At 35.0% G+C, this 16,999-nt stretch overlaps 3 protein-coding genes across 5 annotated transcripts; all 3 read left to right on the forward strand.

The window, feature by feature from the left end:
- The first annotated feature begins 353 nt into the window (after positions 1-353).
- On the forward strand, positions 354-3,389 carry LOC108204280 (heavy metal-associated isoprenylated plant protein 7). Its single transcript, XM_017373625.2, has 5 exons — positions 354-600; positions 1,039-1,210; positions 1,321-1,520; positions 2,760-2,850; positions 2,936-3,389. Exons 1-5 carry the CDS (start codon positions 592-594, stop codon positions 3,259-3,261), a joined length of 798 nt encoding a protein of 265 aa, XP_017229114.1. The 5' UTR covers positions 354-591; the 3' UTR covers positions 3,262-3,389.
- Positions 3,390-6,056: 2,667 nt separating this feature from the next.
- On the forward strand, positions 6,057-11,068 carry LOC108217240 (tubulin-folding cofactor A-like). Of its 3 annotated transcripts, none has more exons than XM_017390106.2 (4): positions 6,057-6,167; positions 9,104-9,317; positions 9,520-9,606; positions 10,724-11,068. In XM_017390106.2, exons 2-4 carry the CDS (start codon positions 9,165-9,167, stop codon positions 10,823-10,825), a joined length of 342 nt encoding a protein of 113 aa, XP_017245595.1. In that variant the 5' UTR covers positions 6,057-6,167; positions 9,104-9,164; the 3' UTR covers positions 10,826-11,068. The 3 variants fall into 3 exon arrangements, with proteins under 3 accessions (XP_017245595.1, XP_017245767.1, XP_017245654.1); XM_017390278.2 differs by having other exon boundaries at positions 6,074-6,167; positions 9,152-9,317; XM_017390165.2 differs by lacking the exon at positions 6,057-6,167 and adding an exon at positions 6,221-6,326.
- A 142-nt stretch (positions 11,069-11,210) lies between these two features.
- On the forward strand, positions 11,211-15,185 carry LOC108217141 (ras-related protein RABA4d-like). Its single transcript, XM_017390021.2, has 2 exons — positions 11,211-13,578; positions 14,547-15,185. The coding sequence occupies exons 1-2, from the start codon at positions 13,352-13,354 to the stop codon at positions 14,983-14,985; spliced, it is 666 nt and encodes a 221-aa protein (XP_017245510.1). The 5' UTR covers positions 11,211-13,351; the 3' UTR covers positions 14,986-15,185.
- Positions 15,186-16,999: the final 1,814 nt, after the last annotated feature.

Genomic DNA, 16,999 nt, shown 5'->3' on the forward strand with positions numbered 1-16,999 from the left:
GAAACTGTTTCATAAATCAAAAACAGCTTCTCTACAACAAAAGTTTTAGCTCAAAAGCTATATTTAGAAGAAAAAAAGTCCTCTCATACTTTTGTAATAAACTGTGTTTCAATTTTTGTCAGAATAATTACCAACAGTTATTTGATTTTTACAACTCCTTTTAACCTAATACAGCGATTTGTAACTTAATCCCCGAAATACATACCAAGGAATGTGTCTTCACTCTTGAGTTTCCTGTTTTCATACAACTGATGACCCAATATTAGAATGACATGGGTTTAAGAGGAAGATCTAAGAATTAAATGTAGAGTGTCCCCATTCTTTTATTACAGTACAGACATCTTTTACACGGTACAGTACCATTCCCAAAATAATTGGCAGCCGACTCTGCAGCTGTGGACCCTCTCACATATACTAGTATTATTCACCTCAGATTTCCAACTTCACCTCACTCTTTAAATCTTCTCATCCTTCTTTACTCCCACTAGAGAGTCCTGCTATCAAAACTTTGTTTATAAACCACCAAGAGAGCTTTGCATATACACTTAGATTCACTCAGTATCTCACAACTGTTCTTTCACAAGCTCATATATGGGTGAAGTAAGTACAAATCTTTATTTCCTTATGTGATATATCTGTATTTGTACATGCATGTACTGATAACTCGTCTCGCTCAGCGTGACTGGATAGTCTAGATGGTGGATTTATCATTTGTTGTATCGGGATATCTGGATTCTAACTTTCACTCGTTTCGAGAAGTATTAGAAAATATTTATGTTGATATAGTTTATGCATGCATGATGCAGAGCAACAAGTATCAGTTCTCCCATTATTAACCTTGAAATTTTAGTAGATAGCCTCAACTAAACCATGTATTTTCAACAATCTCATGAGTCATGACTCGAAAACCGAAGTTAAAGAACTAGATTGTGGATCTACTACAAACTTATATCCTTGTCTTTAAGTGTTATGATGGCTTGTTAAGTTGCTAGCTTTTTGATAATTTTAGGTGTTTACTAATGAATTTTGTTTATGAAGGACAAGAAAGAGGAGGAGAAAAAGGAGGAAGAAAAGAAAGAAGAAGCAGGTGGTGCTGGTGAAGAGAAGAAAGAGGAAGAAAACAAGGAAGATGAGCCTCTTGTCCTCAAGGTTGAAATGCACTGTGGAGCTTGTGCTAAGAAGGTTGCCAAATCTTTAAAAGGATTTCAAGGTATATATTTTCTCTACTCCACAAAATTGATTTGCTGTGTTACAGCTTGCAGTTTCAGACTCTGCATTGAACTAATTCAATACTGTATTATCAAACAAAAACACAAACAGGTGTGGAGGAAGTGATGGCAGATTGCAAGGGGAGTAAAGTGGTAGTGAAGGGGAAAGCAGTAGATGCAGTTAAAGTGTGTGAGAGGATTCAAAAGAAAAGTGGCCGCAAAGTGGAGATAATTTCCCCCTTGCCAAAGCCCCCGGAAGAGAACAAGGAAGAACCTAAAGAAGAGCCACCAAAAGAAGAGAAGAAAGATGAGGTAAACTCTTATGAATCAATTAATTATGCACAATAGATCTGGATTTAGCTTTCAGGTATCGGTAAATTTATGGTTACATAAGTTGGATTACATTGTAGTTATGCCGGTTTAGACATTGATCTTATCAGGAAGTGGATGTACATTAATTTTAGTTTCATAAGAGTAGATTTTTTCTCTCTTGTTGATAAGAATTGTGCAGTGGCCGACCTGTGACTGAGAGTGCCAACTATTTTATATTGGCTGGCATGAGTGAGAGCAACAGAACAAAGCAGAGGTAAAAGTAGCATCCAAAAAGACCTTACACTAGGTGGACGGTGGTGGACACATTTTACGAGGAAAATTAACTACTAGTGTCTCGTATCATATATCCGTTCTCCCTTATTAAAGTTTGTGTCATATCGTTTTTTTCCAAGATCTGGTATATTATATGGTGAGAGACACTCTGGGAGACTATTAATTGATGACCCCGTTGTAGCAGCAGGATAAAAGTACTATGGTACTACTATGGAAATGAGGTTTAAGATTAATCTGTGCAGATTATATAAATATTAGTAGGACTTAGTTGCATGTAGTGTACGTTGAGGTCTTCCCAATGTTCGAAACTTTTGGAGGTAATCTATCTTTTGTTAAATCTTCTGGAGATGATCTTGTTATGCATATGGTGGTTTATTCGCCATTATTATTTCAAATTTGCAATTAAGTACTAAATGTTGTGTAGAAAACTGCTAGTCTGCAACAATAAAAGGAAAAAAGGGGAATGAAAACTTGAAAACAGTTCTGAGAAGGCAGTTATAATTCTACACATTGGTTTTATTTTCTTATTTGCACCCTTAGTCACAAATAATACACTTCTTTTTATACAGGCTAGAAGAAGGCTACATGTAAATCTCGTATTTTTAACTTCCTAAACTATTTAAAAGTTTTTACTGCTATCTAAGTGTAGTTCTAAAGCTCCAACATTGCTATATTTTCTCTTAAGTTTCGTTAGCAATTTCTAGATTGTTAAGTTTTTCCAATCATTTTCTAAAATCTTACCGAATGTTAAAAACTTACTGCTATCTAGATTGCTATTTTGAATGTGCTTTAGTTACCCATTATCCAAATAACAGATGAAATAAAATGCTACTGCTGGACAACAAAGAGCAGAATTACATACTACATTATGCAGAAGCCGGAAAATTATTTGTGTACTAGTTTAAAGATTATGCAGTCCTGACAATCACGTATGTTTCTTTGCAGCCTCCTCCGGTTATCACCTTGGTGCTAAAAATAGGAATGCATTGTGAAGCATGTGCTCAGCTTTTGCAGAAGCGAATTCGGAAGATTAAAGGTACTTGAACTGGTAAATTGATTCTCAAAAGCATAGTATGACCCTCCTTTATTAGTTTTACAGTGTGTATATATTTCTTGAAAAGGTGTTGAGTCGGTGACGACAGACTTAGCAAATGATCAAGTAACTGTGAAAGGTGTTCTTGATCCGGAAAAGTTAGTGAATGATGTGTACAAGAAAACCAGGAAGCAAGCAAGCGTGGTGAAGGACGAAGAGAAAAAGGAGGAAGAAAAGAAAGAGGAAGAGAAGAAAGAAGAATCTAAAGAAGCGGAAGAAGCCAAGGAAGATGAAGATGATAAAGCAATGGAAATGAAGAGGAGTGAATATTATGGTCCCAAGTACTACACTGAGTATTCTTCTGCCCCTGAATTGTTCAGTGATGAGAATCCAAATGCTTGCTCTGTTATGTAGCCATTCATCATAAGGCAATTTTTCACTGCTTTAATAGTCGATAATAAGTTTTTGACACCTATGTCACATATGAGACTTAATGCAATCTTGTAGTTGCGATAACAATGTTAATGTGCAAGTTCAAATGAGCTCATTTTGTTGGATAACCGAATCAAACCAAACATGCTTGTATGTCGAACATGGAAGTAGAATTAAGAAGAGTAAGATGTATGTTACATTGTATCTGTAGAGCAACTCCAAGAGACTAGCTAAACAGGCTCTTAAATTAAAATATAAGGAATTCGAAACAAAAACTTGTTCCAACAATCTCCTGGCAAAACATTACAAAGTTAAGAGAGCTCCACTTCCTTTCTTGCTTCTGAGAGTTCCTAGCTAGTCATCCCTTATATTATCTTTGTGAATAAAATATACATTTCCCTCCACTTTTGATCTTCATTTATTTATCTTTCATTCGAATATAATATTTTAATATTAATAAAATGTATATTTAAGGAGTGTTGTCGGAGCTACAATATCCTGCAATGTCCTAAATCAACAAGAGCGTATTATATATAAGGGATGCACTAAGAGGCTCTTGGAGTTGCCCTGAGCGTAATTTTAAAGTCTGAACACATGCAATTGTGTAACTTGTAAGTGTATATTTCTTAAAGTATGTGCATAACCTTATGTCACTTTTTTCTTTCTAGTTTAGACTTTGAACCTTGAAGGATGTTTACTTTCTTGATTTGAGCAAGTTACAACCTCTAAGAAGTGAGAACTAATGTTCGAATCTGGCAAGATGGTACCCAACGATGGTGGATCAGTGGAGGACTGAATTCAAGATTCTTTGGCCATTTTTAGAGCAGCACTCAGAAAGCTTCACATTAAATTCTTCTCATATATGCCTGTTGTAAATCACTAGGTCGCTCTCCTGGTCCAGTTTTTTCTTTCTATAAAGCCGAGTCGAATAATTTTTAACCATGCAGAGATGCTCGCCCATCCATCAGAATCAAGTAGTTCTCTGAATTTTAAGCTTTTCATTGGACACAGATAGATAAAATTGAAATGCATGAACACGCATGGATGCTAAAGATTGTGAGCTTTGTAAAAATTTATATTTTTAGGTGTCTTAGTTCGGGATGAATTAAAAAGATAGGCATCTTATATATGTTTTGAAACAAAAAGATGAATCCTCTTTCTGGAATCATTTGCAGAATCCTTGTGGCCTATCATGGGCATTTATTTGTTTGCAGAAAGTTTCGAATATGCAAATTACAGAAGAATGCTTTTATAAAGGATAAAGCAGGATATAAAGTAGATTTATTGCATGACATTTTCAACTCATTGCTTCTTCACCTTACTTGCCACAGCTTTTCTCTGCAATTGGCTGGAGAGCTCAAACTTGTAATGGGATTTAGTTGGTTAGAAAAGAAAGCACACCACTTTTGTACTAAATCGACTTCGCCTCAAAATATTTGATATCGAACTTAATTGCAAATTTTGTACTCCAGAATTGATTGGTTTGCAAAAAGATGATAGTGTTCATTTAAATAAATTTGTGGACCTTAAATTTCCACTCTGCTGCAAAGTGTGTACCTGCTGGGAAATGAAAACGAAAGGCGTCCTTAAGGTTAGCGCGGACAAAGTTTTAAACGAGGACGAGCCGGATGAGCTTTTAATCGAGTAGCATCTTATTCTGGGGGTGTTTGGCTAAGATTTAAATATCTAAATTCTGGTTTTATACTTACTAGCCTTTAACCCGTGCGAAGCACGGGCGGGTATATAATTCGTAATTAATTATTTATAAATTCAAATTTTAACATCATTTTATTAGTATTTTAGTATTAATAAATTGAATTTTAATTAAATTATATTAACCAACTAATTATATTTTCTCATAAAAATTTAACTTTTACAATTTATTATCTATTTATAATTATTTTTCCATTATTAATATGTGTTAATATATTGTTCAATTAATTTTAAATCAGATTTTTCATATTTCGTATATATCTTCATACGCATGGAAAAAAATATTTGTTGTATAATAAATTAGAGTTAAAAAGAATTATATTAAAGATAATAATGTATTAAAACTCAAAAAACAACAATTAAAACTTAAAAAACTATTAAGTTTACCTCTTTGACCTATTTCTTTACCTCTTTGTACTGTATTTTATGTGAAGCTACTAAACACGGCAGAGACGGAGACAAAAAGCGAATGCTGAGTGTATGTGTGATGGAGAGGGAGACTGATAAGATTTGAATTACCAACTAAGGCTTGGAATCTAATAAGAGATTGATTGTTAGTTGTATTCTTTATATTTTTAGTAGGGGTAAAACGGGTAAATCAATAAAACATATCTAAACCAAAAAAACCTAACCAAAATTTTGTACGACTACAAATTAAACCTATGTTGGCTTTTTATAGTATAGTATAGATTCGTATCGTTTGCATATAAAAAATAAGAGGTATTTATAAAAATTTGAGAAGACTAGCTTTTGTTTTATAATTTCTACTTATTTCCCAAGCACTTTTGTTTCTGATTAAAAATACTTATTTTAAACTCATCCAAACTATCCAAACTATCCCTATAGCTTAAAAAGAAAAAAAACTATCCCTATATCATTTACATAAAATGTTATAAGTGAATTTATGATTTATAAGTTAGGAAATTAAATTTTTAATATTTTTATAATTGTTTTTTCAAAAATATGTACAAATATGAATAAGATCATTTATCGATACATCAATAAAATATTTTTAAAACTCAATCAGAAATATTTAAATAAACCAGAAATTTTTATACTCCATAAGGTAAATAATGTTGAATCAAATATGAAAAGGCTTTTGCCTAAAATTGTTTACAATACGCTGGAACTTGGGTGAAGCGAGTCTGAGCGGCAGTACACAAGCAGCCAACACGGTACCTTCTCCATCTCTATTTAATCAACTAATTATTCTTGTACACATTTACATTATTCTCTTTGCTTGGCGTGAGATTGTGAACCTAGCTTAGTATGTAGTGTTGGTTTGCCCCTTTCTGTATTCTACTAGATTGGAGCTTCAAGAATTTCATTTTATTGTAAAAGTTTCAAACTTTATGCGTTCTTGTATGATTCTGTTTGTGGGTTTTGTGTATCTTGTGGGTTTTGCCAAGTCTTGACATGCTATTCATATTAAGTTATTAACTACTACTGTAATTGTTTATGTTGTTTGCGATTTTGTCTTTGGAGTTGGAGCCACATTCGTTTTTTATGATGTCCATGTCAATGTTTTGATGCTGTCCTCTGTTCTTTGTTGTATTTCTGTATCTGTAGCTAATCAAACGCTGTTAATATAATCTTTATTGTGTTAAACGCGAATTTAGTTGTGAGAACCCCTTGTGCTGCAATCTCAGGTTTGAGAAACGACATTAAGATGGTAATAGATGATAGTCCTATGGTCATTGTTTGACATTCGTATACCCGGTATTAATCAATATGATTGCATCAGATCAGTTCCAACTTGCAACACTAGTGGCTATCTATCTTGGCATTTCCACCTATCTCAATTTCTGAATATCTGTACCCCAAATGCTCAAATTTTGTATATTATCTTCATGCCTTGTGTCACTGAAATAATTTCCAGCTCTGAACACATTTTTTTCTTATGGATACTTCCCAAATCACCCCTATTGTATGCCTCTCTATGGTCCAACATTTCATTGCATAATTCCTCCATAAGTGCTCTCTCAATTTTTACTAGATTATGTTCAGTTCTTTTTGCGATTGCAACTTTTCAATTTCCTATATGATTCCAAGAATGAAGTGGTGAATAAGTACTAAGGTACCATATCTAGCATTTTTGGAGGTAGTTGTATTCAAATATTTACTTAAGAAAATGTATTAATTTTTTAAATATCAGATAAAAACATGAATACAATTGTATTTCGATTTTAAATCAAAATGATTATTCCATTGTAATAATTTATGACTCGTTATAATTTTGGCCCCTCCAGAATTTTGTTCAGTTGCTCTGCCAGGACACCCTAATAAGCATTATGTTGCTAGACTATTGAGATTTTTGGCCACGTGAACTTATATCTTTAATTATTAAAGAGTAAATTAGAGTTTAGAGAATAACTTACTTTTGCAAATGCTTGTTTTATGTATCTAGTATTCATAAGAATAGATCGTGAGAATGGTAATTTGTAGATAGTACAAAGAAATATTGTATGGTTTTCTTAGCACCTATAAAATATTAACAGAAGTAGTACAAAATACTTAGAGCCATTGATTGAATAGTTCTGACTGTTAAACAATCTGACTGAATTCTGTGTGCTGTGCCAAAAAAATTTACCATTTGACTCCTAGAATTAATATATGCAACTGGCGTAGTTTCGATTTTCTGGATTCTCGTAAGGCTAATTGTCTAACATACACTAATGTAATGATCCTGTTCATTTCTTTTTCTGACTATGCTCCTGTGTGCAACAAACTGGAGTCATAGAAACTTGTTCAAAAACCTGTCATGGACACATAGATAGGGAGTACCATGTTGTATATTTAGTCAAGTTGTGAGAATATAATTAAGTGAACAAAATAGGTCATTTGCTTCACTATTATTGGTAACCGTGTCTAAGATCTCCTTAAACAAAGAACTTGGACACGAAGCCTGGTTTATACTTTATACACATGGTATGGACTATGGAGTACTTTACTACAATATTACTATTATATTAATAATCATTAAAGTCTTCACCTTTGAATCCCTATGTAATTATTGTAATTGGTTATTTAGTAAATGTAAAATATCACTTAAATTTGAGGTCAATGTATATGTTCACGTTCGTTGAGCCTACACAATAATATGGACAAAGCTACATGTACAAAGCGAAATTGCGTAATGGACAGGTGATTTTTTAGCTTGTTGAGCTTCATGATCTGAGTTGAGCTCTAGCAGTTTTCTTGTAAGTATAATTTTGTTTTTGCTGTTTGTGAGCCCTGCAAAGCTGCATCCAGCATCTTTCATAGGCCTCGAGCATACTGAGGCCCAAACACAAGACCCGGTAAACCCTCACCCACACAAAACCTCCCTCCCTCTTACTTTTATGACTTCTGTAACATCAGATTTCATTTTCTGCAAACACAACACCACCTGAATTTGACAGATATAATAATATGGGGACATGGGTGCAGGGGGGATACTGCATATATATTGTTTATAATGCATATATATTGATTTTATAAATATATATTTCATGCTATGAATGATGAAATCCACTAGCAAACCTAAAAAAATTATGTGAATTGAATATATTGCATATCTCAAGTTTCTCTGCTTTTTTGATAGGTTATATACCAAGCATCTGAGTATCCTGCTTTTACAAGAATAGAAATTTATTTATGTTAATTTCCCTAAGTGTCCGAGTACCTCATACAGGGTGTGGATTGTATTGGATCCACCCATTTATCCCTGCTTCCTGGATATTAATTAAGCACTATTTGCAATCAACTGATGTGCTGTCCTCATTGAATTATTATTATCACTTCATCCTTGTCATTTATTATCTATTCGTTGTTACCAAATGCATCTCTCTTTTTGAATGCTAGGGAAAATTTTATAATGGGTTCTGTACTCCAGTCCTCTATTTGTTTTTCGAATGAGAAGTCATGGTTTTTTCTGCTAAAATAAAATTACAGTGTTGATTAAATTTAGTGGTTCTCAAGTGAAGGACAATTGGATTGTGTTTTGCTTTTCTTTGCTTGATCCCAGTTTACAATTTTTGATAATCCTTTTTTGTTATCAAATTGGGGGCAAGTCTGAAAATTTTGTACTCATCTTTCTCTAAAATTATAAATTGATGGCTATTAACTGCAGTGTATATATTTGAGCGGTTATCGAAAGTCTGAGAGGGATTTTTGTTAGGTAGAGGATAAGAATGGCAACTATCAGGAATCTAAAAATTAAGACCTCTACTTGCAAACGCATTGTTAAGGAGCTCGATTCTTATAAGAAAGAAGTTGAGAGGGAGGCTGCTAAGACTGCTTCCATGAAGGACGCAGGAGCTGATCCGTACGACATTAAGCAACAGGTATGGGATTTTCCAGTTTTTCTTCCTGTACATGTTTCATATTACCTAAAGATACTTGATTTATGTATCGATATTCAATAAGAAAATAAAATTAGGAGAAAACAGGTATGTGATAGTGCTCGAGAAGCATTTTTAAATCTTTTATAGGGTCCGCGTACATTAATTTTTCCCTCCATTGCGTAACTGAATCTCATTTTATCAGGAAAATGTGCTTGCTGAGTCAAGAATGATGATTCCTGATTGTCACAAACGCTTGGAAGCCTCTCTCGCTGACCTAAAAGGGATTTTGGTAGGTTTATCTTATGGATTCTTTAGTTTCTAATTTATTGCACTAAATTATAACTTGAGCTCGTTGGATACCACAATAGGCGGTAATTGACTAGAATAATTATAATATACAACTGATGCGTGAACATGGATAAAAACATGAAAGCTCCCTTAACTTCAGAATTTTTTGGTCCAATTGCTAAAGGTTAGGATATGAACCTGTTGGTCAGATTAAATGAAGGAAGAGGATAGAGTAGTTCTTCATAGGTGGTTGCTTAAGCTTGATAGGTTAAAGTGGTGTAAATCGTTTTAGTGCTAAATCATATATCAATATTTGAACTTTTAAATTACAGAATAATACCAAATGGGCACACATCATTGGCCAGGGAGTATAAAAGCCGGGTAAAGGCATAAGTAAATTTCGATTAGGTCTTGTTCATTTTCATTGTTTGTAGCACACATCATTCAGTAATGTTCTTTCCAACTGAGTTTTCGTGTCTAATAAGTAATACCTTAATATACTGGGTTCGAAAGGGGGTTAAATATCGCATACTCGTTGGGCTCAAATGTATCACGTGAGTCACTGTTACAAGTGTGACTCAACATAGTCACTGAAGTGAAAATTAGTATCAACTTGGTCATTAAAAAGTTGAAATTTGTATCAATTTTTAAAGTAGTGATTAAATCGAGTCACTTTTGCTATGAAAGACTCATTTGATATATTTGGATACAACGAGTGATGTATTTGATAATCAACCCGTTCCAAATTTGTGCACCATAAACTAGGTTCCATGATGTGTGGATACATTAGATAAACAAAATTTCTGTATGTCTGGCATTCAATTACGATGAACTTGTGTTACGAATTTTGCGAGCAATACTGGCACTATCTCGAGTATTTCAACCTGTTCACTGGGTGAGACAAAGAACAGGCATTGTATGTCTCTTCATTCATATACTGAATGTCCATATTAGTTTTGCAGTCTGCTCTTGAGCTTGCAGTTCGAACTTAAGCAGGATATAGCATGCTATGCTATACCAGTAAAGTGGTAGCTACATTGATCCAAATGCATCAATTTTGTTTGTGCTAAACCAGTAAATTCAGGAATTGGATTCTGATTAACCAGATTCCACTGCAGGCTGAGCTGGAGGAATCGAATCAGAAAGATGGTCCAGAAATTGATGAAGCTAAAAGCACTATAGCAGATCTGGAGAAGGTGGTCGAAACAACAGACGACTAGCATCTAGCTGTCGATAACAAATTTACCTCAGAGGACTTGAATTATGAATTTGTGTTGGATTACCTAGCTTTGTCTGCAATCAGTACCGATGAGCTGTGGTCATGGTATTGGTAAAAACCTATATATTCCCCTGGTTGTTGTTGATTCTATACATGATGGGAATATATCATCAAGTAATCCTTATTGTGAGGTTTACTGGGATTGAGTCAATGTCCGCGAGTAAAAGGTTTTTCTTCTTCTAAACTTGCTAAATATAAATCTCGATTCATCTGTGAGTTACACCAGGTATTCTATGCAAGGGCTGGACTTCCTTGACACTTAGTGTGATGGGTATTCTTGCTGCAGGGCCTGTAGAGCACTGCGAGAGGGTATACAATTAATGCGATGGTATAGTCCCTCAATTTTTTACCAATTATTGAACATTCTTTAATTTGGTGATCCAATATGACCTTTACCTTGTCAACTTCCTCTCATTAGCCTCTGAGTATTCTGCTGCATCACCATTTAGATGCTGACTACATAATATGTACTTTCTTTTTCTCTTTTAAAATTGTTTGTGTCCTCGTGCTGGTTCTTTACTTGGTTTAAAACCTTCCATTTTCCTCTTCTTAATTCTCGTTCAATCACGGCGGAAAAGCAAATTAAAAAGAAAAACTGTCACTGGGTAGGTTTAAGGATAATCTGGCTTGAACTGATGACTTCTGCCACGTCAAGGTGAAACTACTGCTGAGTTACATTCCTTGTCAAGGTGAAACTACTGCTGAGTTATATTCCTTGTCAAGGTAAAATAAGGGTCTTACATCCGACGATTACTGGCTGGCAAAACCACGCTTAACTTCAATCTGTGGGCACTCTAATGCTTATTCCCCGGATATTGTCATTGCTTCTTCTCAGGTAAAAGTTCACTGACCCGTGGGCCTTCTACCTCCACATGGCTGTCAGGTTTATGTCCATCGCAGACGTATGTATTGAATTCTGGATTCTCTTCATCGAATCTAGGAACTTTTGTTTGCATTGTATCATTTCGTCTACGTGCTGGAACCAATAACATTCGAGATTATGCAGGATTAAATACGAAAGATCCTTTTTCGCTCTATCTTTAGCCCCGTGTCTCTTATCCTTGGGAGGTTTTTCTCCCCTGGTAGGTTTTCTTCATAAAACTCTATTTATTCTGGCCTTGATGGCAGGCTGGCCCTATCTGCTTGCTTTCCTGCATGGTAATTCTGCCTTCATTTCCCTTTTCTATAGCATTGCCCTTCGTAGCTGCACTAGGAATTAGTGCCTTCTCATGATAGCTATGATTATGAGAGCAATGACAACTACTGTGATAGAGCAATGATAGCTATCATGGTAGCACTTCGTGTGATTCTTCTACTAATATTATTCACATAAATGCGCGGAATATAAATGATTTTAGAAGGGAAATAAAAAAATATAATTCGGACCATGTTCAAGAAGTCTTGTTGGCCCATCCAGTCTTACCATATTCCAGCCTGCCCCCGGGCCAGAGTCCCACTCGTGTCCATGTCGGGCCTATTTCCGGATCACACCATTCTTCCCATCTTCTTCGGATGTTATACTTTCCGATGAAAAGAACAACAGGTGTTTTTATTAAAAAAATTTGATGATATATGATATAACATTAATATATAAGTACTCGAATTTTCAGGAAAGGTACGATCCTAAAAGACAGTTTAGAAATTTTAAAAATTTAGATGGTCGTGATACCGTGATATGATATTAATAAAGGTTTTGTAGTTGTTACTCCCTCCATTCTTCTCAATTGTTTATATTGGGAAATGGACGATTGGCTCCGTTCTTCTCAATTGTTTATATTGGGGAATGGATGATTGGCTCCGTTCTTCTCAAGTGTTTATATTAGAGAACGGACGATTGACACGCATTTCAAGATTCTCATAAGACATAATTTAATAAATTATTTTGAATTTTTTTTTCTTTCAGAATAAAAGCTTAATGATCAAAATTTTATACGGAAAAAAAATTAAAAATTTATGACACTATATTTTATATATGAACTCTTAGAATGCATGTCAGAACTTAGTGTCAACTTTGAGACACAAAAATTAGATGTAACATTGATTTGTCTCTTGTAATAATAGATATAATGAAAAGTTAACATGTAATGAATCTATGATAACAAGCCGTTAACAATGGGGTACTAATCATTTTTCCTTGACTTTTTCTTTCTTCATAATTTTCCAGATTCAATCTTTTCTTCCTCAGAAAAGCCACTCAAACCCTAATCCATTCCATCCTGCTGTTGTTTCCATTTGATCTTAAACACAATAGAATCCTCATTGCTATTTTCAAAGTTACCTAGATCATAACATCAACATTTACCATAAATACAAAATTTATTAAGCGTTGCTCAGATTTTTCATCAAGTCTTGCATTGCATGGTTGAGCAAGATTGGCCTGTGCTATGCATGTTACCTCATGAAGAACAGATTTCATTTTTGAGGTTTGCAGGTTGATTAAAATACCCGACATTGTGTGAAGGGTGAGATGTCGAATTCGTATGGAGATTTTAATGCAAAGATAGATTATGTTTTCAAGATTGTACTAATAGGGGACTCTGCAGTTGGAAAATCACAGCTTTTGGCTAGGTTTGCTAGGAATGAATTTAGTGTAGATTCAAAAGCTACGATCGGGGTTGAATTCCAGACCAAGACCCTGATTCTTGATCATAAGACCGTCAAGGCGCAGATTTGGGACACTGCAGGCCAAGAAAGGTCAGCATTTCCTGTTATTCCTGCATGTAGATTATACTTGTTCCTTTTTGGATCATCATACCATGAAAACTTGCTGTCTGATCCATGACAACACTCCTAACCTGCATTAACTTGTATATTTGACGTATAAATGATTAGGTGCTGGGTGCACACATGTTGAGTTTGTACCATGCAATTTAGATAGAATGATAGTGGCAGTTCTTTAGGCATGGCTTTGATCACTTCTTCACAAAGTCTTTTGTTCTTTACATTGGTAGTCCATTTTTAAGAAATAATAGGAGATTGTTAACATAAAAGATTCAAACAATTCTACTTCTTTAGAGTTAGCTGTGTTAACTCTACCATTAGAAAGTGGAATCTGAAGGATCACCAAGCTGAGTTGGAGTCATTTAACAGATCAGTTGATTAATTGAGAGACAATATTCAGTGTCAATCATGTGGTAAACATCCATAAGTCCATCACTTGTATGCGTTGATAAGACGCTGTATATGTTGTAGTTATAGCAAATTGATTTTATCAATTCACACAGGTGCTGAAGCAACGAAACAGGAACAGTCTAGGTCTGTGCTTCTCTTTACAAATTTATTTTCCCCGGTCTCAACTAAGTTGTGAACAACTTAGTATGAATGAACATGAATTTTCTCTAGTAATGATCATCCAATAGCTGGTATAGTAGTTTCTGCCGTTTCTTAGTGGGCTTCTCGCATAGTTCCTCTTCCTCGTTTTCCCCTTTAATTTATTACCAGTTTTCTAGATAACAGGATAGTCCACATTTAGATTTCACTTTTCAGTGATGATACTGGAAAATAAATCAGATGAACTTTAATCTGTAGTTTTACATGCTTTATTAGTTTCATGCTGTATACATGCTTTACTAATACAGTTATTACAGCGAATTCATTCATTGATAAGCAATTTAAGTTGAACATGTAAGACAGGGGACTGAACATTATATCTGCAATTTCAGGTATAGAGCAGTAACAAGTGCATATTACCGTGGTGCAGTGGGGGCAATGTTAGTATATGACATGACAAAGCGACAGACATTTGACCACATTGCTGGTTGGCTTGAGGAACTAAGAGGGCATGCTGACAAGAACATTATGATTATGCTCATCGGCAACAAATGTGACTTGGCAAGTCTCAGAGCAGTACCAACTGAAGATGCCCAGGAGTTTGCAGAAAGAGAAAATTTGTTCTTCATGGAGACATCAGCCCTCGAGGCAATTAATGTTGAGAGTGCATTTCAGACGGTCCTAAAAGAAATATATCGGATCATAAGTAAAAAAGCCCTCACTGCTAATGATATAGACTATAGGGCCATGTCTCTCAAGGGTACTCAAATAGTTATTCCCGGCCAGGGGTCAGATTCTAGTGGAAATAGTGGTGGTGGTTGTTGCGTCTAGTAATTTTCTCTCTACCTCGCGCCTCATCTCTTCTTTCTGGGAACATATGTATATCGTAGCTTAGGATATTGCTGTCCAAACGGAAAGTTACTGTGTATAGATAAAGAGAATGTTGTCATTTTAGGAACAATGTGTATGATACATGTTGAAGTGATTTCAAATCATACCTTCCCATTTCAGCAAACTGCAGATCAATTAAAGCTTCTTAGTCCTTAATTGGAATTTAATCCTTTCTGACTGGCAAAAATTATTTAGTTCAAGATTTCAAAAACTAAATTTCCACCTTTCTACCCTTTTCTGTCATAGTAATATAGTCTATGAAATTCATTCACTGAACATTCCATGTCGCGTAAAACACATTTCTGAGACTCGGTTTTCCTTCGATGTGTGATTTTCTCTAGCTACCGTTACTGGTCAGATACAGGGCATCTGATCAAAGACGCGCCTAACACACACATGTTAAGTTACCGATTCTCCTAAAAAAACTTAATGTATTATAATTTATGCGCATAAATTACTTAAAACTCCATATGAGGAGATAACCAAGCGTCATCTGGGCCGAATAAGAACTCCAAAACAAGATCTTTTGTTAGACATGCATAATGCTTTTCCAAGATATTCTGTATTTAGATGGTCACAACAGCTACAGAAACCACATATAAAAAGGTTGCCTATGTAGAGGTCCATCCAACGCTTGGCACCCCTATATTCTTTCTTCCTTATCCCCATCAACAACCAACACTCTTTGTAATCTAACAGCCCTTGAAAGTGCTAATTGTCAACCAAATCTTTATCATTCATTCTCTTCACTAAGCTTAGGTCGATACAAATTTGAAATATTCACTTCCGACAAAGGTCATTCAACTTTTTGATAATGGACAATTTTCCATTCACTTCAAGAAAGACGGTCATTGCTCACTGCCGAATCAGTAAAAATTGGCGTCGGCGTGCACAAGTTTTGTAGCACACATGACACATCTACCATTTCCCACAGAATAATACATCGGTACAAAATTCCTGACGTTTCCTACTAATTTTTCAGTAAAAATTGGCGTCGGCATGCACGAGATTTGTAACGCACATCTGCCGTTTCCCACAGAATACGGTTGTTTTTCCTGCACCGGTTGCGGAAAATTTAAATAATCACGCGTCTGTCTTCTACTTTAATTCTCGACCTCTTGTGACCTAATGGAAGAGATCCGTTATTTAAGAGATTTGTAACGCACATCTACCGTTTCCCACAGAATACGGTTGTTTTTCTTGCATCGGTTGCGGAAAATTTAAATAATCACGCTCCTGTCTTCTACTTCAATTCTTGACCTCTGGCGACCTAATGGAAGAGATCCGTTATTTAAGAGATTTGTAACGCACATCAACCGTTTCCCACAGAATACGGCTGTTTTCTTTGCACCGGTTGCGCAAAATTTAAATAATCACGCACATGTCTTCTACTTCTTGTGACCTAATGGAAGAGATCCGTTATTTAAGAGGGGGATGTTGTAACCATGTCAATAAAGATAAGATATGTACTGCAAATCATTTGTAACCATTATCATTGTACAATTGCACTCAGTACTCACTATGTATAGGATTAAAGCCCCGCTGCAGGACATAACTAAACGTACCTGCTGGATAGATTATAACATTAGTGGTAAGATTTGCATGCAGTACTCTGAAGAAAGAAGAATAAGAGATGTGTAAAGTATCGAGTCCTACATTGGCTTTACAGTGAATTCTGCATGCTTAATTGGGTACCACAAGTCACAACACCACTTGCTGTTCAAATTTATGTGTACAATTCCATGTTTCATTTGCAAAATCCAAAAGCAAAAGAACAAATAAACTTTGAGAGTTAAGTTGATCATTCAAAAAAAATTTTTAAAAAAAATGCTCATTTTTAATATCTGGGTATCTAGTTATATTTGGTCCCATTAAATCTCCATTTTCTATATTGGGTCAATCTTTGTGCTTACTTATTTCAAAATGTATTGGTGGGATGATTTATTATAACTCT

Source organism: Daucus carota, chromosome 1 (genome assembly GCF_001625215.2).
Source record: "Daucus carota subsp. sativus chromosome 1, DH1 v3.0, whole genome shotgun sequence".
Taxonomy (NCBI): Eukaryota; Viridiplantae; Streptophyta; class Magnoliopsida; order Apiales; family Apiaceae; genus Daucus; species Daucus carota.